The sequence below is a fragment of the Parasteatoda tepidariorum genome, chromosome 4 (genome assembly GCF_982258835.1).
Source record: "Parasteatoda tepidariorum strain Cologne lab strain chromosome 4, Ptep-v5.0, whole genome shotgun sequence".
NCBI lineage: Eukaryota > Metazoa > Arthropoda > Arachnida > Araneae > Theridiidae > Parasteatoda > Parasteatoda tepidariorum.
The window spans coordinates 58,214,471-58,239,250 of record NC_141758.1 but is presented as its reverse complement, the minus strand read 5'-3'; the positions used below and the strand labels follow the sequence as shown (position 1 = coordinate 58,239,250).

Genomic DNA, 24,780 nt, shown 5'->3' with positions numbered 1-24,780 from the left:
AAATATTATTAATAAATAAGACATAACAAACACTAAAAATAGAACATGACTAGTAATGATCAAAATTGAATGCGCTCAGTAGAAAGGTATGTACAATTCTGTATTTATACAGAAAATTTATCACATCAATTAATTAGAAATATTAACTAAAATATTTCTACAAGATATGTATAAAAATTGGTATATTTTGATCCACTTTGAGAATTTAAATATTAACATCAAATGTATAACATATAAATAGTTATTGTTCATTAAAATGGCAAAATTTGAATCTCAGCACCAAGTTTAAACATGCAATAGTATTTGCATACTATTATACCTTTTTGTCATGATGATAGATGCATTGCCATAAAATATGCTATTTGTTCTAAATACAATAACTGTATGTCCACTGTTCAGTAAAAGTTTTGGCTTGCGGCCAATCAACAAAGTTGGCATTGACCTTTTTAATATCTTGGTCAGTTTAAATCACCAAATTCCGTGTCTTTAGCCGAATAGGTATTATGCCACATGGAGATTGCTATGTCATTATTTAAAATAATTCTTTTTCTTCATTTGTGTTACAAACTATCTGTAAAAACGTAAAAAGTTTTCTTATCCTTCATTACTCAGTAATATTGTTTTTATTTCTTTGAAAACAGTACAAAGAAAACGAGAATTATCTGAAACTTTTTGGAAAGTACATCACTTCGATTAAATGATATATTTTAGTTATTTTACTAGCATGCTTCCCAGCATTTTTACGGGAAGAAAATGATAAGGACATGAAAAAATATTGTGAAACAATAAAATGAAGAATTAATCGTAGAATTTAAGTTACACACAATGGAGGAGTAAGTACTAAGTACTTCCTTTTTGGGTAAGAAAAAGGTTCTATGTATATAGGTTATAACTGTTAAACAAATGGTGGTTAGTTTTTCTCAAAACTTATAATAATATCGTTCGCCTTGCGTTCGGCGTATATACACGTCATTGTCTGTTTTTAATTCCGCATACCGTGGAAGATTTCTAGAATTAAAGTCCGCTCTCAACTGGTTAAAGCTCCGGAATACTGGAACAGCGGCCTGCACTTCACACCTTAACTTCGAAGAAACTTTGTCTGCCTGAATCTTTAGCAAAAAACAATTAATTTATTTAAATTTTTATTACGTATCAAATATGGTCAAATAATTTGGATTCAACTTACACATTGTTAACAATCTCAATTCAGTTTTAAAAACAATAATTGTATTTTTTATTCAAAAAAAATATTTTTTTTACATACTTGTTAGAAAAATTACAAAATATCATTTCTGTACGTGACAGATTATGGTTTAGAAAAAGAACTTACGATATATTATCTTTAACAAAAAAAAGTTATGAGTAGCTAAATTTGTTCGAAAATCAACGCGAAAATTATAGCAAAAAATTTAAGTAGAAGGCTTTGAGATCATCACTTTGTCTTGGAATTTATGAACGGATATGAAAGAATCTAGGCTTCATATCATAATAATGACAAAGATCTCATTTCCACACTTTTCTATACATATGATACTTGTTTTTCAGACTTATTCCACTCCCTAAAGCAATACGCTTTTTTTCAACACCCATTCTCTACTGAATGATATTCGGATACTGCTTTGAGTCCCAAAACTCAACTCACATTTACAACTCATAATCAGCAAAAGCAGCTTTTTCATCAGGATTAGTTTTTTTTGCCATTCTGAACAAAACTGGCGTAAATAAAGCCTCCATTTTCACTAGGCTCGGTATGTACCTCAGTTCTCAAACTTAAACACCGCTTTAAATCTGAATTTCAACTCAATATTAATTTTAAAATGATAAAAAGCTGAATATTCACTACCCGAGGTCAGTGAAAGCTGCTTTCTCATCTGAACTAGGTTTATTCACCGTTTTGGACAAAGCTGGTGCAGACAAAGCTTCCATTTCCACGAGCCTCGGCTTTTTGCGCAACGGACACTTACCATCTTTACCACCGTCGCACAAGAAGTGTTTCTTTAAAGCGTTCCTGAAATCACTCATATGGTACGCGTACAGAAATGGATTTAGGGCTGAATTGACGTGAGACAAAACAATGAAAGCGTCCACGACCCAAAGTGCGACTGTACACTCACTACAAAACGCTTGGACACAGTTCACTGTGTACAGTGGCATCCAACAAATCATGAAGAACACGACGATGATGGCGAGGTTCTTGGCTGTACGGACCTCTCGTTTGCTTGCTTGTTGCGGTCTGTCTTCCTGGTTGCTATCTGGAGACCTGATTCTTTGCAGATTTCGGTGCAAGCTCCTTTCTGAGCTAGACGTTGAACCTGGAGGAGGCCTGCCACTGTGGCGACTAGAGTTGCGATAGTCATCATTACCATTCTTTGGCATCTGCTTCTCCAATGCTGTGATCTGCCGCAGCTGTAATAAAATATTACATTATTAATGTAATATTTATTACAATTGTACTATTATTATTATTATTAAATCATAATTATTTTAACATAAAAAGGATAACACATGGAATTATAACAAAGTATTACTCTCTTATTGCTCGTTTACCATTAAACTTGGTTAACTGAATAATCCTAAGAAACTGAAGCTGAAATATATTATTTGATCAAAAACTTCATGCGCTTCATAAACATACAAATCGGAAATAACAATCGACATGTTTCAAGTGCTCAAATATAATGGCTCCCATTTCAAGACTAGCTAGACATGAATGAGGAGAAAAAAAAGTAGCTTAAAATAAAAACGTAAAGCTGCCACTGGAAAACAGAAAAGAATATGAAAAACAGAACAAGAAAAACCACAGCGGCCGAGAGGGGCTAATCAGGGTAAAATGAATTTCCACGTGCTACTGAGAGGCTGTGAGCAACTAATATCGTTAACAAGGGAGTCAGCATTCATATAAATAAAACAAGATTCCAGGCCATCAAGATGAGCTGATGTGACTAGGGTAGAAATGGTATTGGTATTGAATTTATGAGAAAGATTTTATGCATTATTGAGTTATTATTATTGAATTTCGCATTATTTTCGGCGTTTGAGATATGTTGACTGTTTTTTTCCAATTCGCATGTTTTTGAAGTGAAATTTGAATCCAGTAACTATAAACTTAGTACAAAAAAATTTAATTGGAATTTAAAAATTCGTTGCTGAATATATGGCTGAGTTGTTCGTTGGCTCCGATTTCATTGCTAGCATTAATATTATATTAGATCTATTGTCAATACCTCACAACACGAATAATTCAATTAAGATTTTCGCTTAAGAATTTCAAGAAATTACTGAAATTTCGTGATTTGTAAAACAATTCAATCATATTAATGAAACACTAGTAACGCCACTTCTACCATTTATAACTTGAAAAACGTAGCAAAATTTGGAAACATATGAAATTTTTTTCGTCCCAGTTCAGTGCTGTGCATCTCATTTCTTAAGATCAGGAGGTGTGAGTATGCCCGGGGTGAACGGCCGATTAAATTGCAATAAAAAGAGAAGTATAATGCAATAGAAATGCCAAAATAAATAAATAAATGACTCAAACAGAACGCCAAAAAAAAACGAAAAAATATCTAAATATATTTTTTAATCCAATTCTTATATGTTAGCAAGCAGAAATTATTCTGTAGTAAAATCCTTTTTTTTAATTTCAAATCTAACATTTGTAATTTTTCCTAAACAATGCTAAAACTGTAGTGACCAAAAACTTCCTTATTAAATTTGTTCGAAAATCAAATTTTATAATTCATAAAATATAATGCTTGTGCTAAATATGACATACCTGTTATAAAGTCTAATTTCAAAAAAACTCATTAGATTTTAAGACTTTATGAACAGTTTAGTAATAAGAATAAGTAAAATGAATTAAAGCAATAGTTTATAAATATAAGTAAATACATAAAGTAATAGTTTAGTACACTCTAAAAACTGTACCTCTGATTTCAGAGGCACATTTGGATCATTTGTGCCTCTGAATTTTAAGGGCACAACGTACCTTTAAAAATGAAAGGCACAATGTACCTCTGATTTCAGAGGCACATTTGGATCGTTTGTGCCTTTGAATTTTAAGGGCACAACATACCTTTAAAAATGAAAAGCACAATGTACCTCTGATTTCAGAGGCACATTTGGATCGTTTGTGCCTCTGAATTTTAAGGGCACAACGTACCTTTAAAAATGAAAGGCACAATGTATCTCTGATTTCAGAGGCAAAATCAGATGTACCTCTTAACTTGAAAGGTACACTGTACCTTAGATTTTGCTTTTGTGTACCGCTCATTGAAACAAGCATTTAGTGGTTCCAAAGCCTGTTATTTACCAGATTTGAACACATTTTTTTTTACCTATTTGTAATTTGCTAGCACTTCATATAAAAAGGGACTTTCTATTTGGTTTACACTATTACCAAGATATTAATTATAATAATTCTTAATGAAAAATATTTCTCCATTCTTTGAATATTGGCCACTTGAAAGTGATCATTTCAAGGGATTCCATCTAAGGCTTTTTCATAGACAATTATAAAATATGTAAATTTATACCATTTCTTTAATTATGCAGCGTTTAATGATACTTCAACAACTAAAATGGTGCTTTTCTGATCAGATATAGGTACAAAAAGATAATATTTATCTCTGTTAACCCAAGTCAATAATAATTCATGGATTTTTTTTTCAAAAAGCATCCTCAAAATGGAAATTTCTTATAAATTTAGATATTTTTTAAATATTTAGAGATTTAATAAAATAGTTTTATAAGGATCAAAATTAAACACTAAATATCATGAAATCTAATATCTTTTATTTTCACACATAAAGAACAATTTTACATAATTTAGTAACAGTTGCAATATGATGTATACAGTTGCACAAATATGGAAAAACATAGAACTTACATAGAATATTTTAAAATGATAGATGTAGATTTTGACAACTTGGATATTTTATAACATAAAATATGTTTAATCAAATGACTTAACAAGTGTAAAATAAAAGATTTCCTTCCATTGATATGAATTTTTTTTAAATCCAGATTTTGGCGAAGAATATTAACCCGTTAGGCGCCATCATTCCTATTTTGGGAACATTAGCTTTTAATTTTTTTAGAACTAACTGTACTTAATATTATTTAATCGATGATTTTATTTGAGCTCAAAATATATGAAAAGCCTTCTGCAATTTTTTTGGAAAGCTTGTTTCAGAATTTTTTTTTATTGTATTTTAAAAAACGTGAAATTCTGCATTTTTGTCCCAATCATTAAACATGCATTTGTTTTATAAATATCATTAAAATAAGAATTACTTTCGTGCTTCAACTTAATTACAACAATCGGATTATAGTCGGATTGAGGATTAATAAACTTCAAACTTCTATCTTAGTTCTCTTTTCTATAATCCGAATTTCGATGTCTACAGTATTTCTTAAAATGCCCTATTTCACTACAATAGAAACATTCACTTTCAGATCTAAATTCCTTCACAATACTTGGCGAATTCCATTTCTCATTAAAATGTTCTTTCTGGCTATCGTTATTACACGGAATATCTTGTGGATCATACTGAAAATTGTCAATGAGATTTTCTTTAAAGTAATAATAATTATAATCATAAATTTCTGACCTTTCAGCAGGAATAAGCTGTAAAGCACACGAAAACCAAAGATCGAAATTCACACTAAATCTCTTCGCTTTCTGTTCAAAGAGTTCGAAGTACCGTCGAATTCCACACTTCTTGGCATCAATTTTAAACATCTCATTCACTAATTTTTTCTTAAGTAGGAAATCCATAATAACAATAATATTTGTCACCAATTCTTTCAAAAACTTAATAAAACATTTCTGGAACGGATCCCAACGCTGCCACCAATTAAATACATAGCTGTAGCGTATCAAGCTATATTAAAGAACTGTTGAGTTTTTTTATAAAAACATTTATTTCACACCACAACAAATACAATAACAAATATAAAGTACCCGTAACGGGATAGTTAAATCTCATAAAGGAAACTAGAAAAAGTGCCCGTAGCGGGATATATGAAAACTCACCCGTAACGGGATAGATAAAATATCAAGGCACTCTAGATAAACCCGTAACGGGTAATATGAAAACTCAAATTCCGCACAAAACTAATTCTAAAAAATCAACAACTTTCTGGTGTTCTAATTTTATCGTCTGCTTTTATTATTTGTATTTCGTCATAAAATATTTCATTGATGTGCGCATGCGCTTCTTCTCCGTTACATCGTACCGAAGAAAAATAATTGAAGCCCATTTGAGAGGCACAGGGAACCGGTAAAATCCTTTCGTACCGCGCATTGACTCGCGTTTGCTTTGGTGCCTTTCATTTCTTGTGGTGCCTCTCATTTTTAAAGGCACATTAGTTATGTGCCTCTAACACGAGAAAATGAAGGGTACATTTAGCTTGTGCCTTTTATTTAAGAGGTACAGTTTTTAGAGTGTAATACAACATATATAAATAAATGACACATAAACAGAACGCTGTAAGGAAATGTAAAAGTCTAAATCTATTTAAATTATTTACTAAATGTAAAAATTAAATCTATTTATCTCTTATTATATAAATGATATAAAAAATTACTGACATTTTGTCTGAAAAAAAAAACGATATAAACTTTTTTTTATGTTTAAAGAATGCCTATTCCATGTGTAAAATAGTTTTTAAATGTTCAAGTGGAAAATAATCAATAGATTTTTAAAAAAAAATCAATAGATTTTGAAATTTAAATGTCTTAAGTCGCCAACTGGATGCCCCTATCGAGCAAATACCTGGGGCCGTTACTTTTCTGCTGAATTATTATTCTCTATTCTTCTAAATAATAAAAAAGAATAAAAAAGTAATTAAAGAATACATTATTTTCAGGTCTATTATTTGTTCGAATTTCGAACAAAATTTTTTTAAATTTATGTTGAAAAGCATTAGATAGATATTTTATCTGTTTTATTTCAAATATATTCGTCAAATTATATTTAAATTTTGTAATAGGTACAAGTTTAAGCAAAAAGAAATGCTTCTTCCAAAAATCTCATTAATGTAGGCAAATCATAAAAAATTGCTCTATTACTTTTGTCGCCAAATGATGCTTAATTAATTTTAGTAACAGGTACAGGGGGAATTAGATAATTTTGCTACTCGCCAGAGGCCAGTTGTGGCATTTTTAAAAAATGTCCACTTTTTTTAAACACATTAAATGCCTTAAGGGTCACCGGTGACCGGCACTGAGTTTGTTCGTAGTCCCACGGGGATCACTGGTGTCCGGCGAAGCCAAGATTATTAGAAACACATAATTTGAGTAAATTTTTAATGATTTTAATTTTTTATATTATTATCGTTACCAAAATGGTTTGAAGAAATTAATGCTATATAGAAGACACAAAAATAGTTTTATTTATATACATATATAGCATGTAACCTTAACACGTTGAATGCCATGGGGATTACCGGTGGACCAAAGTGAATTAAATGCGTCACGAATGATTACGAAAATTAGCTGTTTTGCTGTAAATAATATTTCATCAAAATATGCAATGCATACTGAGAAAATCATTTTGGCCAGACGGGCAAGCCATGTAAAATTAGCCTGATATTCAACGTGATAAACATGTAGCCATTTTTCAAAAATTTGAAAATTTTAAACCATTGAAAAACTGCTTATGCCAATTACAAAAATGCTTCTTAATTTTTATTCTAATTCAGAAATGACAAAGGTTCTGTGTGTGTAGAAATTAATTCTAAAACTTATGCTTAAAAGGCTTCCTGTTAATGAAGTGAATCTATAAATAACAAATTTTTTTCTATAAGTAAAAAATGATGTTGAAGTCCGATGAAATTGTTTATAAAACAGAAACTACTTCTTTTATCTTTGATCTTAATTGAAAGTCTTGGAAGCTGGGAACACCCAAAATTGTTAGCGCAAAAGACGATTCAACATCTAACACTGTCAAGGTCAGTTCTTTAAATCAAGACTCAAAACTATTCTCAATGCTGAAAGTAAATCTTTTTGAATGGAACTTTATATTGTTTGTCCGGTGGTGCAACTTTAATGAGTTTACGTTAGCGTTTTTTTTTCAGTGAGTCATTTCATTTTTATAAATGTTTCTTTAGAACTAGATGTAGGCGATCTTGAAAAGAGCATAAAACCTTTTTTATTTCTAAAATCGCTCTGTTGAATCTTTCAGGGTCATAAAGCATTTCATATATCATTTGAATGTGCGTAAAACTAGCATAAAATAAAAATATATTTCATCTTTTTACGGGTGTGGGTTTAAATATTTTTAACATTTTTATGTAGAAATTCTCGAGATCGAAAGAGAAGAAAGACTTGTTTTAATATAAGTTTAAAATACTTTTCAGTAGGAATTTCCGAGTTTCAATGACCTCAAATGTATATAAACAAATCTTTATGGATGCTCTTTCTATGAGTGTTTTAAAATAGTAGATCGTAAGAGTTTGAAACTAAAGATTCGTAAGTGTTAAACTTTAATTACATACATTTTTTTTCTATCTAATTATTTCATAACTTTTGATAATGATATGTGAAATTTTCTTTTACTTCTCGTAAGTTTTACCAAAATTAAATATCACAAATCACGTTTTTTGCATAAACAATGTTCCTATTTAGTTTTATAAATTAAGTCTGTGATTGTTGATTCTTGAAGTTGTGTAGTCTCACTAAATGTGCATAAATCTCAAATTTTATATATTGCATATAATTATGAAATTTTTTATTTTAATAAGTAAACTTTATTCGTATATAATTATGAAATTTTATATTTTAATTATGAAATTTTACATTTTAATTATGAAATTTTATAATTTAATTATGAAATTTTATAATTTAATTATGAAATTTTATAATTTAATTATGAAATTTTATAATTTAATTATGAAATTTCATAATTTAATTATTAAATTTTATTCGTATATAATTATGAATTTTTTTAATTTTAAATATAAAATTTTATTCGCATATAATTATAAAATTTCAGATTTTAATCCGTAAATTTAAAATGTTACGAATTTATTATTATATTTTTACGAAATTTCCTATCCACCCTGCCGGTCCTAGTAATCTGTAAAAATTGGATATATTTCCCGACAGTGTGTTACAACATTCATGAAAAACAATCTAAAAACCGTATAATTTTCAATTTCAACACATTTTTTACGAGATAGAGTACTAAACATATTAATTTCATGTCTAGCGATAATTAATAATTTTTAAAAATAATAATAATATTTAATTCGGTTTAAATGTATCATTGAGTTACTGCTTATGTGACAGCATAAGCAGTAATATGTTTAGCATAGTCGGTAATATTTTTCATACGTTTCGAAGTAATTCAGAACACTTTAATAAATATTTAAAAATGTTTAATAGTTTGTTTATTTGTCCTTAACACTTGGATAAAAAATACTGAGAAAGTCAATAAAAGTAAAACTATAAAATTATTAATTTAATAAAGATATTAGGAATAATCAAAGAAAAATTGATTGATTATATATTATATATTACATTTACCACGAAATCAATAATCTGTTGTAGCAGGGTGCGTAGCCCTATACTTCAACAACAAAAAAAAAAGCAACTTTTAATACTTTTTAAGCACGCAAAAATATTTTTAATCACTTTCCAGAAAAATTATAATTAGAATAATATGTTGGAATAAAAATTGTTTTTTCTATCGTTTAAAATTCTTAATTTGTAAACATAAAATTAATAAAATTGAAAAACGCAGCATGATCATGATAAAATGAGAAATATTGCAGAGAAAATTGTTAGAATCATGCATATTTAATAATTTAGAACGACAATTGACATGACAAAGAAAAAAAAATCTGTTATTAAAAAATAGAAAATTAAGCACTCTTTACAAACCTCGAATAAAAAAAGCACCTTTAAGGGCTTTTAAATAACGTAAATAAAAAATAAGCACCTTTAAGCACTTTTTAAACACGCGACGCAACCTGTGTAACTACAAAAATATAGTTTGAATTTTCAATATTAAATCAACAGAATTTAATTATTTCCTCACTAGGATTTTCAATTCAACAAATTTGAATACAACAATTTCAACAATATTTTCAATAGCAGGTTGAACAAATGGTTCAACCTATTGTTGATTGGTTAAGTTGAGATTAGTCTTCATATTTAATAGTCTTCTAGAAGCTAGCGGATTTTATGCCATCGTTTAAATGAATGAGCTAATGCAGAAGTCATGAGTAATGATCAGTGAAAAGATAATGCCCTAGAATAGGTCATGTCTTTGCAATTGTATTTAGGATTAAATGGCTACAATTAAATTAGTATGATTAATGGATTATAATAAAAGATTAATTGCATTCGAGAAAAATGACATGATTTCTCATTTTTCTTTTTTAATAGCTGTTTCCCAATTGTATCTATTCTTAATCAATACTTATATAAAGTTTATTGAAATTTAGCAACAATTATAATGTTAAAGTATCAAATTTTATGCATACTTTTTACAGAAAAACTCTTATTCACAGGTCACAGGTCTATTCGAAATGAAGAATCAGTGGACATTTTTGTAATTTTTGAGACATTTTTGAAAATGATAACAGATATTGAAGAAGCGAGTTCATTTGATGAGGTCAATATAAGTGATTTTTTTTTCAATAAGTAAGATTTTAATAACAGATTATTCCTAAGTATTATTTCCAGATATATGCTTTGCATGCTTTCAAAATTTCAATTAGGTAGCAGCTCTGAATACTTTATTCTCTCATAGAAAACATGGTGATCGCGACTAAAGTGGAATTATGGTAAACGTTCTCGAAAAACCATAAATTATTAAGCCATAGATAAAATTTTATAATTTTTCCAGAGTTGAGATTTCCACAATTTTCAGATTACAAATCATAGTGTGGTTGTCTTTCTGGTCTTGATCAGGGTTATTAATTGGGTATGACGTAATAAAACTTATTGTAAAATTTTTTGATGAATTTGGAGTGAAGCCTATTGCTGTAATCTGAATGGATAACATAATCATAGGTTTTAGAGTGTCATTTAACAACTGAAAGTTTTTGGGGAAAAAAAGCTTCTGTTTCCAGATTTATTGACTTGATTAAATTTCGATTTTTTTTACTTTATTTAATAACCGGCATTGAAAAGCTAACCCATTTTTGAGTTTAGGACTAACAATATTCGACTCTGTAGCCTAGTATCTTTGAACCAAACTGTAAGATAACTTCTGAATTGGTTCGCGGAAGAATTTACCTTTGCGTTACATGAAGAGAAAAAACACGAAAATCTCATAGAGATAGACGGATAGCAAGGGTATGACTCATGTACCACTGAGGATGTTTTGCGTTGATATTAAATTTGATGCAAGTTTGGAGCAGAATTCGTATAATACAGCTATTGCTGGGATACGAACCTGGGTCACCTCATTTAAAGACGAGTGCTTTATCCCATGAGTCCCTTTATTATTGTGGACAAATATTTCCTCAATTCACTTAAAATGTTATTGGGTTTTACGAAATACGCATAAAGTAAAATTATCATTAATGGATACAAATCTTCGATCGCTTTTCCGACCAAAGTATTTGGATCAGCGGCTACCCCCTACATATTGAAAATAAGAAATCCAAGTCCGCAAAAAAGATAAGTTTATTCAGAGAAAATATGTTTTTGCTTCTGCTTTCGTATTTTAAAATATAGTCTGTACAAATTAGTAAGCAAACTTGAGGTGACCTCAAACTATTAAGATTGAATTCTAGTACGGGAAAATTAGATCATCAGATCAGAAGTTATTCAGGATGTTTTGCTTTTCTTATTAAATAATTAATCTGTTTTTGCTAACTGCATCTGAATACTAAAACTCAAGCGTAAAATCGTTGCATCGTGACCATCGCATCATTTAAATTTTTTAAAAAAAATAATTCTTTAAAATATAAATAAATATAATTTTGCTCCAAGTTTATTTATGATGCAAATATGTCCATTTTTGATGCAAAATTTTGTCTATTTATGATGCTCATGTTTTCAACTGGGACAAGATTATTAATACTTTTTCTACTACAGATATTAATAATTAATTAATCTTAATTATCTTAATTAATAACGTCACAGTTTTAAGACAGAAACACGTTAAAAAAATCCGAAAATGTTGTGATGGAATGACCTGGTACATTAGTCAATTTCAGTGAAAATGTTTCAATTGAAGCTTATATTTTTCCATAAAACCGAAGCATTACAGAAAATGATATATGTTAGCCAATCATGACAAATAAAGCTAACATTTAATGCTACATAAAGAAAGTGAAGTTATTATTGATAAAAATATCAATTAATTATCAAATATTATGTCAGCTATTCAACTCAGTTGCAGAAATTTGAAAAATGATTTTAAATTCAACGAAAATAAAAATAGATTTTGTGTTAAATATTTTTTTTATCTGATATTCGTTAAATTTAACCTGAGCTTAATTGTTAACTAAAGTTATTGGTAGTATTATCTAAAATAAAATTAAAGTAAAATGTTTCTAAAATAAATTGGACAGCTAAATTTTAATTCTGAAATGGAAGAACACATTTAAATTGCTATTTGAAAATTATGAAAAAAAAATGTTTAAAATCACATCGCAATTTTTATTCCAAATTTTTTACTTATTTATAATGATAAAACTTCTTTTAAAGGGTCTCTTTTGATTTACATCTTTATCATTCCTGAAAGCAATTAGGAAACCTATTCATTAGTTGTCTAATTACAATTATATTGTATGCAATTATGTAAGCTTCTAAAAAATTTAAAAACGTTAAACAGATTTTTCTATTGTTTTAATTAATGTAACATGGAAAAACAAGACCACTAAATTGCTCTTGGAAACCACGAGAAAAATTCGGTTAAACTGAAGAAATTATTTTTCGAAAAGTTTCATCTTTCGTCTAACAGGTGGCGACGAAATGATAAAACTTTAATACGGTAGGGAAAAACTGTCAAAAGTTGATATAAATTTTAAGCCTCTTGTGCAAAATTACATCGTCGGAAGTAATTTGGCATCATTATCGTCTCAACTAACCAAGAAGAAAAATGATATGATGATTACAGGGAATTCCTTTATATTGGCTTGGCATTTTTAGGTTAAGCCTTGATCTCGGAGCAGATTTTTCTTTAAAGTTGATCATTTATTTTTCTTAAATTTTTTTTTTTTGCTGGGTGGATTGGATTGCATGTACCTGTTGATTTAAGACAAACCATTACAACTTGTTTTTGCAATTTTATCACTTTTTAAAAAAAAAAATTTAAAGCAAGAAAGCTTTATGGATTTAGAAGCTTACATTTCTTTTAACTTAGTTTGTAGCTTTCTTTATTTTAATAGTATTGTATGTATTTTGTATGATTTATTGCATGAATTATTTGTATGTATTATTGTATGTATTTTCTTGCCATTTTAAAAAAATTTAAATGTTAAAAATTGTGAGTTTTAGTCAATTGTGAGAAACATATTTCATCTAAGTCTTTGTTTTTAAAAAGATTTTTAATTCCTTGCAAGTTGTTGATTAAGTTTTTTTAAAAGAATGTTTAACAAATAGACTATTATATAGTATTTTTTGATAGTTGAATACGTGTTGATGAGTTATAACACTAATAGTTAAAACTTTATGTATTAAAATTTTCTTGTCATTTGCAATAATGTTTTAGCATCTAATAGAATTTTTTTTTACCTATCAGAAGTTTATTAATTTTCAATTTGGCAAATAGACTATCATAGGAAACTTTTTATTTCAAAACAGCTAATGACATGTTTTATGACTATAACAACTTAAAAATATTTTATGACTATGAAATATTTTTGGAATTGAGAAAAAATAAAATTGTAAATTATCGAGACAGAATATTTGAATTTTTGATAAATGCAAAACCTATATCCATGTAAAACCTAAAGGGACTTATTTTATTATATATCCGGAATTTTCTTATTTATGTAGTGTAGTTATATATTTTTGAACAAAATTTATTTCATTTTATGAAGTGTTCTCTATTGAGATTGGTAATCAAATTTTAAATTTTAGGACTTGAACTTTTAAAACTTGATCTTAAAACTTTGTACATAGAAAATGTTTTAAAATTCTTACAATCTTAAAATTTAAAATCCAATTGCTAAGATCAGTCGAGAATAATTCAATGAATAAAATGAAACAGATTTTGTTCAAATATATAAATTAATAACTGAATAAATAAATAAAAATTCCGGGTATATAATTCCCTATAGATTCACGCCGATATAATAAAATCATTTTTCTGGTACAAAAGTGGCCTTAACTATAGGCATTTTCTAAGCATTTATAAATATTTTGTGTCTATTAAAAGCTTTAGTTCTTAGAAAATTCAATGCCAAACTTAAAATTAAAAAAAAAAATCAATTATAGTAATTTTGTCATTGCTGTATACCTTTACGTTGATCAACAAATGATCTTTGCTGACTAACTGTAACTAATTAACTTCATTGATTATTTTGTTTGACGAGTAAAATTAGGTTTAATTAGGAAAATAGTTAAATAGTGCAAGGGACAAAATGATGTAGCGTAAAGCCTAGGAAAAATAATTTGGACAAAAAGTGGAAGTCTTAAACAGCTTTTCAAAAAGAAGATAAAATAATGGGAACTCTTTACATTATTTAAGCGCTAGGTGTTTCCATAATATTTAATAGTAAATTATATCAAATATAGTGCATTAATTATTTGTAAAATACCAGGACAAATTTTTCTGAAAAAAAAATTTAAAACCTTAACTTAGAGAAAAAAAACAAACAAGCAATGTAATAGTAATTACCCCCTTGCCTACTTAGGAAAGAATGATTTAACCTATTAAAGAAAGTATGATCTCACTTCTAAGGAAAAAAGAAGTATTTACTTTTTCCTTTTAGTTTAGTTACAAATAATGGAAATAAAGATGGTAATACGAGAATTAATGGAGAGAATTAAATGGAGAATTAAAAGAAGAAATGTCATAGGTAATAGCATTAGGTAAAGATATGGCATAGATAATGGTACTAGGTGGAGAAATTGCTCATACCTATAAGTTCAACAGATGATTGAGCAGTGTTTTATTGATAATGGATTGCAATAATAACTAAAAAAATTATAGTAATAATTAAAAAAAATGTAGTAATGATTTAAAAAATAAGAACTGGTTTAGGGAGAGTAACAGTTTATTAATTTCCCGAAATTAAAATTATACGTATTATTTAAATATTTCCAACAAACCCTTTTATTTTAGTAAGCTACAATTTTTTGCCGATTACATTAGGATGTTAAGAACAAAATTTGGCTTTTACAATTAATTAAATTTTAAATTTTTTTCATAATAATGCTATTGGTTTGATAGATTAACATTTTTCTTTCATGAACTGAATGTTATTAGAATAATAAGATATTAAAATAAAATAAAGATAATAAAAATAGGATTTTTTCTTTTTAAATAAATGTAAGTCGATCTTTATTTAGATTCAAATATTCCTCCTGTTAATCATTAGTTGGCCTAATTAGTTAGTTCAACTGATTTTATTTATTTTTTTTAAATTTCACATTATTTTATAATGCCGTGGAACAGCCAACCCAATTTTTGGGTTTACGACTACTAATATTCCACAACGTAGTCTTGTAATTTTAAACTCAAACCAGAAGACAAGGGAACTCCTCTATCAAGTATTGGGAGAAATTTACCTTCATGGTGGACTTTTTGATGGAACTAACCCGCATTTGCGTTACATGGAGGGGAAGACCACGAGACCTGCCATAGTTAGCCTGACAAGGGGACTCTGATCCATCTACCACTGAGGATATTTCACGTCAGCGCTGTGGTCGGTGCCGGCCGGATGCGGAACTCATATGGACCAGCTATGACTGGGATACGGACACGGTTCACCTTATTGTAAGGCAAACGCTCTATCCACTGAAGCTCAAAAGCCATAACGGATTTGTGAAAAATAACAATTTATTTAAGTCTTAGGTAAATTAATGATTACGTAATTTAAACAACATTAAAAAGCATTGAAATATGTAAAGGCTTAAATTAGTTTTTTTTAAAATCCCCACACAGCATGTTTTTCATAAAAACAAGTTGTATAAGCTCATGAGTTAGTAATATTTCCAATAAAATATCGAGTAAATAAGTTAATCATTTCAATTTACGTCTATCTCATGCATAATGAAGTTAATATCTGCAATATTTATTATTCTGCAGTTCTTTGTATAAAAAAGAAGTCTATAATTATAAAATCATCGTATTCTCACTATGTAAGAGCGTATTAAAATCCATGCATAAAGTTATAATAAATCAAAATCCTCTTATAAGAGTCCGACTACAGTAAATTTTTAAATATTCCCAGAGGTTATAATTAGACATCAATTACTTTTATTTTGTTAACAAAAATCCTTGAATCTAACAAATTTAAATGATTACTCATTATTTATAATTTCTAATGAGATTATGACGTGCATAAATTTAACACGATGACGTGCATAGATCTAGATAAATCCAACACGAGTTTAACTTTATAAATAGCTTCACTTGCCCTTAACATTGAGAAATTCGTGTTTTTTTGAACAAGGTTTTTCTAATGCGTCACGATATGTATTTTACACAAAAGCATTTCGGAAAGAAATGTTCTAGGAGTTTGATATTTATTAGTAAGGAATAAAATTAATAAAGCAAAGAGTATGTATGTTCGTTCATTGTTTTGTGAACTCAAACATGCTACACTAAAGTTAGAAACCGAAACTTTGATTAGGGCACGAGAGAAAATTCTTCGAAATTGTTAAGACTCTAAAAATGGCACTCACATGCATTTATATTGAAATAGAAATATCACAAAATCATGATGTCAAAGATTTTTTTTTAAATTTTAATGCAATGAGCTTGGTGAAATTATTCACACTGAGGTAACACGTATAGTTTTTACGTTATCAAAGTATGTATTTTCATACATTAAAGAGAAACAAGTGATTGCAGAAACAAATCACTCAATGTAACTCAAAACTCAATGTAAAGAGGAAACAGATTAAAGAGGAATACGTTCTTTAGCATAGAATATTCTATACATGGAAGAGAAAAAACTCGAAGTTAAGTGAAAATTCATTCTTTATAATACATTTTTTCCCACGATAAGAAATGTATTTCTAATTTACATTATTATTGAGCGAAAAGAGATTGCAAAAAACTCCAAAGAGGAAATACATTAAAGAGGAATACATTTTTTTAGCGTAGATTATTCCATACATTAAAGGGAAAAAAAAGAGATTTCAATAAACTAAGAAAAGAAGAAATGATTTCTATATTATACATTGAAGAGGAAAAGAGATTGTAATAAACTTGAAGTAAAGAAGAAGAACATTAAAGAGGAATATATTCTTTATTATACATTAAATAATAAAAGAAATTGAAATAAACTTGAAGTAAAGAGCAAATATATTAAGGAGGGAAAGAGATTGCAATATATTCAAGTAAAACTAAAATATATTAAAGAGGCAAACTTTCAAAACAAATGTTTAAGATTTATTCTTAAAATTTTCTGGCCTCACAAAGTTTCAAGTCAAAATCTATTAAAGAAAGCTAAAATAAAAACAATAGAAGATGAAATTAAAAAACGAAGATGGAGCTGGCTCGGACATATCCTTAGAATGCCCAGAGAAAAAATTACATCTGTTGCGCTTACATGGGCCCCTGATGGTAAAAGAACAAAATGAAGACCCAGACTTACCATCCAGCGCATGTTTTTGGGCGAATTAAAAGAATGTGGAATATCTGGCTGGGAGGAAGCAAGATCTATTGCTAGAGACAGCAGGCGTTGGAGGGATATGCTAGAGGCCTTAAGTGCCCAAAGGCACGTAGAGGATACGTAAGTAAGTAAAGAGGCAAATATTCTTTTTCATACAATTAGAGTGCAAAAAGTGTTGCAATAAACTCAAAGTGCTAATTGGCATAGAAAAAAAAGTATCATGGGCTTTTGGGTTCACAAAACTTGAAGCTTTTCGTCTTCTTTATATAACCATTCCTTATTCTTTTAATAATTATTTATTTATCCAAACAATTTATCATTATTTTTTAGACCTTTAATTGCATTTTGAAATGATAATTATATACATATTTAATTAATACTTTAAAGTTTAAATAAGTCTAATGGTTATTGCTTTCATGCATGTTTTAGGATTTATTTACCACATATATTTTAAACATTCAGAAATTAATAGGGAATAAACGCTGACAAAATTGCAATTTATTGTGAGGAACATTTTTCACAAATATGGTTTATAATTTATATGGATCATCATTCTCACTCGTCTTCATCATTGAATTTAAGAGAATACATTTATTTTTGAAAAAAAATTGTAAAAATTCGCTCGGTGATAATTTTGGGTTTTGTGAGTCAAATTTTGAATAAATTATAATTAATAATATAAAATGGGCTCATACGCACATGGTAAAACTTATGACTTGTATTCAGTTTGATCTGAGGAAGCTAAAAGTTTCATAAACTTAGATTTTTCGTAAAAATTAAGGAATGAAATCCTCTGAATTCAAATCTTGAAATATTTATTTAGAGTTAAGATATTTTGGCAGTGAAAGACACAATAAAAAGTAATTTTTATCTTAATATTGCTACCATATTTTTACTTGTTTCACAGTGAATTATCACTAAATGCACTATCACTATTTACATTTACGTGAATTATCACTATTTAGGCTTAGCATTTAAAAACGAGATGCGCAAGACTAATATGAACTTTTAAATTTTGAGATTTATCATTAAAAAAAAGTTATTTACAATATGAAATTTAAAATTCTCATTTCCAAAACTTTGTTAAATGCTATTAAAAAATTCACTGCCTAATAAAAAGGAGAAATACCAAAGGGGAAAACGAGAATAAAGCAACTAAAAGTTAATAATTTGCCAATCGCCCTATGTCTACCGGCCTGTTCGCCATTAACTAAAAGTTATGAAAGTAAGTGTCATTTAGAATATTTAAAAAAAAACATTTATTATTCAAAGATTAGACTTTTGCGAGTGGAGAAGATTCAAATCAGCAGAAATTTAAAAAGAAGTTATCTGATGAAGATTTAGATACTATTAAAAATGACATAATTCAGAGAAAAATCAATAAAAAATGGCACTCATTTATTTTCAGAATGGTGTCATATCATGGGCTAGTAGATTCCAAAAAGCTTTCAGGGACGAAAGATAAGCGATAAGCGTTCCACTCTATATTCATCGGTAATTCAATAAAAAGCGAAATTAAATGGTACTATTTTTATAGCCAATAAGCGAAGTTTATAGGAAAGATTTAAAACCTGAAATTTGAAAATATAATTGCTTTTTTGTTACTTTTGTAAAATGTGTTTTAAATGTAAATAGTAAAACGAAGTTACGTAAAAAACGTTACGTTTTAAAATTCTTTTTAGTTTAAAATATTTTACTCCGTTTCTATTACTAGAATTTTTAACTCATTTATATGATTAAGCAGAAAAAACGCGTTTCAATTCATAGTTCATTTAAAAAAATTAATGATTGTTTATTTAAGAATATTTGATAACAATTATGATATTAAATACGTGAACTTATTATGTGAACTAATTGAACTCTATCATATATGCGAACTTATGATTTTTTGTGCAACATCTAGTAATTTTGGAAACCCATTTTCTTGTAATATTTGTTCAAAATTTGCTTTTAACTATATATAATTTCTCATTAAAAGAATAGGAATTTTATTTTATTATTTCGTAACAGTCGTTGAACAGCCGACCCAATTTTTTGGGTTTACGACTACTAATGTTCAACCCCATATCCTTGTAATTTTGAACTCAATCCAAAAGACAATGGAACTCCAGGATCAAGTATTGGGAGAAATTTGCCTTCGTAGAGGACTTTTTGATGGAACTAACCCGCATATGCGTTAAATGGAGAGGAAAACCGCCAAAATTTCCCACTGTTAACCTGACGGCAAAGGGGCTCTAACCCATGATCCGTCTACCATGATCCGTCACGTCAGCACTGTGGTCGGTGCAAAATCCGGACCGTATCCGTGTCGGATGCAGAATTCGTATAGACCAGCCATCGCTGAGATTCGAACCCGGTTCACCTCTTAGGAAGGTGAACGATCTATTTCCTGAGCCACCGCTGCTCAAAAAAAAAAAAAAGGAAAAAAAAAAGGAATTGAGATTAATTAGTATAAAAACTTTTAATATTTTTCGTTATTCATTTTTGAATGTAAATCTTACTGGTATTAAGTATGTAGGATATGCATCATCATATGTATGATATGAAGGGTTTAGACACATTTTCTTTAGTATAAGACACATTTTCGAATTGATCAAAAAAGACTTTAAAAGAGCCTTTTCGGTGCAATAATTAAATTTGCGTATTTGTTTGTTACGTAGATATTCCGGAAAATTATAAAGTACCTGCATAGAATAAATTTATTTAGGAGCAGTTTATAGCAAAAGCATTAAATTTGAAAAAAAAGATAGCTTGTCACTATATCGCATTAGTGCATCATGTGTTTAATGATATGTATGGTATGAACTGTCTAAGATTTTTAAGAGTTTTAACCTTTTGTTTTAAGATGTACAGTGAGCAAAAAAATTAACGGACCACCCTGGATAACTTTTCATGATTGGATTGGATTTATAATATGACTTAATGATTTAATTTTCACATTCCAGGACTCAATCCTAGTGGTTTGAGAGGGTGCTAATTAATTAGTGCAGACGATGTCTTAAGTTACGAAATCAGACACAAAATCATACTCTCTTCGAATAAACATGCATTTTTTTCGACAAATTCGGATTTCGGATTCCGAAAATATAGGGGGGAGCCGCAATCTGGGATATATGGTTCCAATAGTTTGGTCAAGATTGTGGTCCAAATTTTGGATCCCTTAAAGTTGATGTAACTTTTTACATATTTTGCCATATCTTTAGTTTTAAGCAAATTTTAAAAAAAATTGCACACAATTATAAAATTCCTTTAGCCAAAGATAATTTCGTACAAAACATAACTTTTAGTGAGTATTTACTATTTTACATTAGTTTATTTTATAGCAGTTGAAAATTCCAAGTTATAAAATTTTTTACATCATTTTGAAGAATGTATTTTTGCATGGCAAATTGCAAAATTTGAGCAAAATTAATTGAATAGTTCCTGAGAAACTGAATTTAAAAATATGATTTTCTTAAAACTCGATTTCTCAGATACTATTCGACCTATTTCGCTCAGATTTTGTATTTTGCCATTTAAAATTGCATTCTTTGAAATGATGGTAAAAATTGTATACCTTGCAATTCAACATTTTTTCGACTATTATCAAATAAAATAATAAAAAATGATAAATATTTAATAAAACTATTTTTTGCCCGGAATTATCTTTAGATAAACGAATTGTATAACTCTGCGGAAAAATTTTTTTTACCTCGCTTAAAAAGTTCTAGACACATTGCAAAACGTAAATTAACACGAAGGGGTTCAAACTTTGGAGCGCTGTAATGACCAAACTATTGAAACCAAACTTCCCAGATTGTGACAATCCGAATCCAAAAATCCGAAAGAAATCCAGATCCGTTGAAAAAAATATATATTTATTCAGATAAAGTAGACGTTTGTGTCCGATTTCGTAACCTAAAATATCGTTTGCAATAATTAATTAGCATATTTGAGGTCACACACTCAAACCATTGAGTCCTAGAACGTGAAAATCCAATGATTTGATCAAAAGTTATTTAGGGTGGTTTGTTTATTTCTTACGCACTGTACATCAAATAAACCAGAATGACAAGCTTCATCATGCTAAGCGCCTCAAGCAAATCTATACATAATAATAAACGCGGCTGTGTGTGTGTGTGTGTGTGTGTGTCTGTAATCACAATCTATCGCCCCAGAAGCCTCGCCCAGGCACGAAACTCGGCACATAATTGTGTTTTGACATAATGAAGAAGTATTTTTTTTCTTTTTCAAAAATTTGGATTAGTTTTTTAGTTATCAGTCATTTTGTAAGAAAATCTATGCTTTTTCGTCTTCAAAGAGCCATATTCAAAAAAATATTAAAAAATGCATATACTTTTCTCCACTCTTATAAATGTATGCTAATGCGAACCTTACAATTGAAATATTAATTTTCGACAACTTAAACCAATAATATACGAAGGAATTAATAATTTAATTGTAAGGTTCGCATTAGTTTACATTTATCAAAGTGGAGAAAAGTTTAACTTTTGTGTTAAAAATGTGACAAACGTAAATAGAACGCTTCGCTTTGATATATTTGTCGCTGTTCATAATTGTTATAATCAGTTTTTCTTCGTCTTTCCACGATCTATTTTTTTTTCTTAAGCGAAGACGATAATTTTTGTAGCGATATAGAAATAGAAATTGATACCATAAAAAATTATATAGAAATAGAAATTGATACCATAAAAAATTAATTCGTCTTCGTGTTCTTTTCATGTATTTAGCATTTTAGTTTTTTTTTAAGCGTTGTAGCTATATAATATAAATAGGAATTTACTTGTTTTTGAAGGAACGATCACACTTACCTTGGATCTCTTTGGTTTTTCTATTCTTTATTTTAGCAGTTTTTATTAAATGTAATTAGTTATTTTCAGAAAGTTTCAGTTTGCAGGTAAGCACTTAGATTTTAGTATTGAAGTTTCATGACTTGCTTTCATAGTAATTGTTGTTCTAAAGTATTCGTTGACTTCTTAAAAACCCGATTACTGACATGGCAAAACCGCCTTCCAAAAAACTTTGTATTTTGTCAAAGAAAAGATATTAAGAGTTTCTCAAAGAAGAAGAAGAAGGGCCCGAGAAACGTCTGTGGAACGTCAAAGAAGGATGGAACATGACCGAATTTCGACAAGCAATTCTAGAGCCCAAGAAGTATCAGAGACGTCAAAGAAGATTAGAAGAGGTTTTCAGCTATTGGTGAGAGGTTTTCAGCTATAGCAGCCAATGATGATTTCGAAAGCAACTTTTGGGGTAGACTATACTTGAGGGTGCCCTCGCCAAGTTGCGATCGCGATTGACCGCCAAGCTGGGCGATGTTGAAAACCAATCGTGATTCTGATTAGTCTAGAATTTAGCATTGTTTTTAAATGAATTTTTAAATGTAATTTCAGAGATCCGTTAGTTCTACTTTGGATACCGGCTGGTAAGGTTATTTTTGCTTCTGGTACTAAAAATGAATACTGTCAATAAGATAAATCTAAAGTTTCTGTACGATTTGAATAACAATGAAAAAAAAACAGTGATTGACTGGTGTCTGAATGACGGTTTAATTAGTAATAGATATAAATGTCCTGTTTGTGGGTTACCACGGCGTTCCGGGCAAACAAGTATGGCGCCAAACATAAGTCGCCAATTTCGCCAAGGGACACCCTCAAGTATATTTTTCCTGTTATATTATAGGTTAGGTTACCATAGATCTTAGGTTACATAGCAAAGTTACATCTTCAAACATCCTCAAGAGCTATAACACATCTGCAGCAGAACTGGATATGAAGACAAAATTGCAGGACAGGAACACTTTAATTGTCCACTAATCTTTAGATTTCCTGCTATGTTTTAAAAAACTTTATTTGTGAAAACCTTTAGCGTGGCGGACAGCTGGCCGCCTTAAGCGGCTAGTAGTAAATATAAATTTCGCAGAGAAGCAAGAGTACAGCAACAGCTTCTCTATGATTTAATTTTGCGATAATTAAATACGTATCTGTTGGAAGAGACAAAAAGACTTATTTAATAAATTTTATTATAATCAATCTAACAAGAAATATACAACATGACATCTCCAAGTAGTGAACATATTTTGTTCAGAAATCTTTCTTAGTTTATTCTTTTAATATATTTATGCTTTTAAGTGTCTGTAAACTGTATTAAATAATTTTATCATGTATAATTTCTGTCCAAATCGCTTTTGTTAATTCTATCTCGAATTCGTCTTCAAACTTTCTCTGTGCTACGCGTATGTTTGGTTTACAGAAATTTTTTTTTGGGGGGGGGGGAGAATAGTGCATAGCTGCATCTGAAATTAATGACTCTTACTATATATTGACTTTTTTTATTTTACAACCACCGTTGATCAGTCGACCCAATTTTCGGTTTACGACTTCTATTGTTTAACGCCGTAGCTTGGTAATTTTGAACACAATCCAGAAGACAAGGGAACTCCTGGATCTAGTATTCGGAAAAATTTGTTCTTATAGAGGACTTTTTGATGGAACTAAACCACATTTGCTTTATATGGAGAGGAAAAACACGAAAAATTCTCACGATTATCTTGACGGCAAGGGGACTCTAACCCATAATCCGTCTGCAGTAATTATAAATACTAGTGTTACTGAATACCAAAATAAGGTGGCACCAAAAAGTGAAAAGGAGCATTACCGGTGTTTCGGAACAACACTTTAAGTGTAAAGTATAGTTTCTACCATTTTTAGTGTTAAGATACATGGAAAATTTTTACAGCTTACGATGTCAACAGACTTAAAAATTGGGTAATAATTACAAAACGTGCTCACGAATTTTCAATTTTGGCTATTTTCTATTATTGTTCAAGTTATTTTCCATAATTCAGAGAAAATTGTGTGGTATCTGCTGACTAGGTTAATAGGTGAAAGCTATTAGGAGGCCTCAGAAAAAGTACGGGAAACCTTGAACAAAGATATATAATAGTTTTAAAACGTGATAAATTACGAAAACTGGTGAAAACAGGTGAATGATGACACAGAAATAATAAATAATGGTTATCTG

The 24,780-nt window shown here is 29.1% G+C and overlaps 1 protein-coding gene across 1 annotated transcript in view; it reads right to left on the bottom strand.

Moving 5' to 3' along the window:
- Positions 1-381: 381 nt before the first annotated feature.
- LOC107436314 (adenosine receptor A1) overlaps positions 382-24,780 on the bottom strand; it is an 82,589-nt gene continuing 58,190 nt past the window's right edge. The window contains exon 2 of the mRNA XM_071182330.2: positions 382-2,406. Within this exon, the coding sequence (XP_071038431.1) occupies positions 1,840-2,406 (567 nt within the window). The 3' untranslated portion in view covers positions 382-1,839. The remainder of the gene's footprint in view (positions 2,407-24,780) is intronic.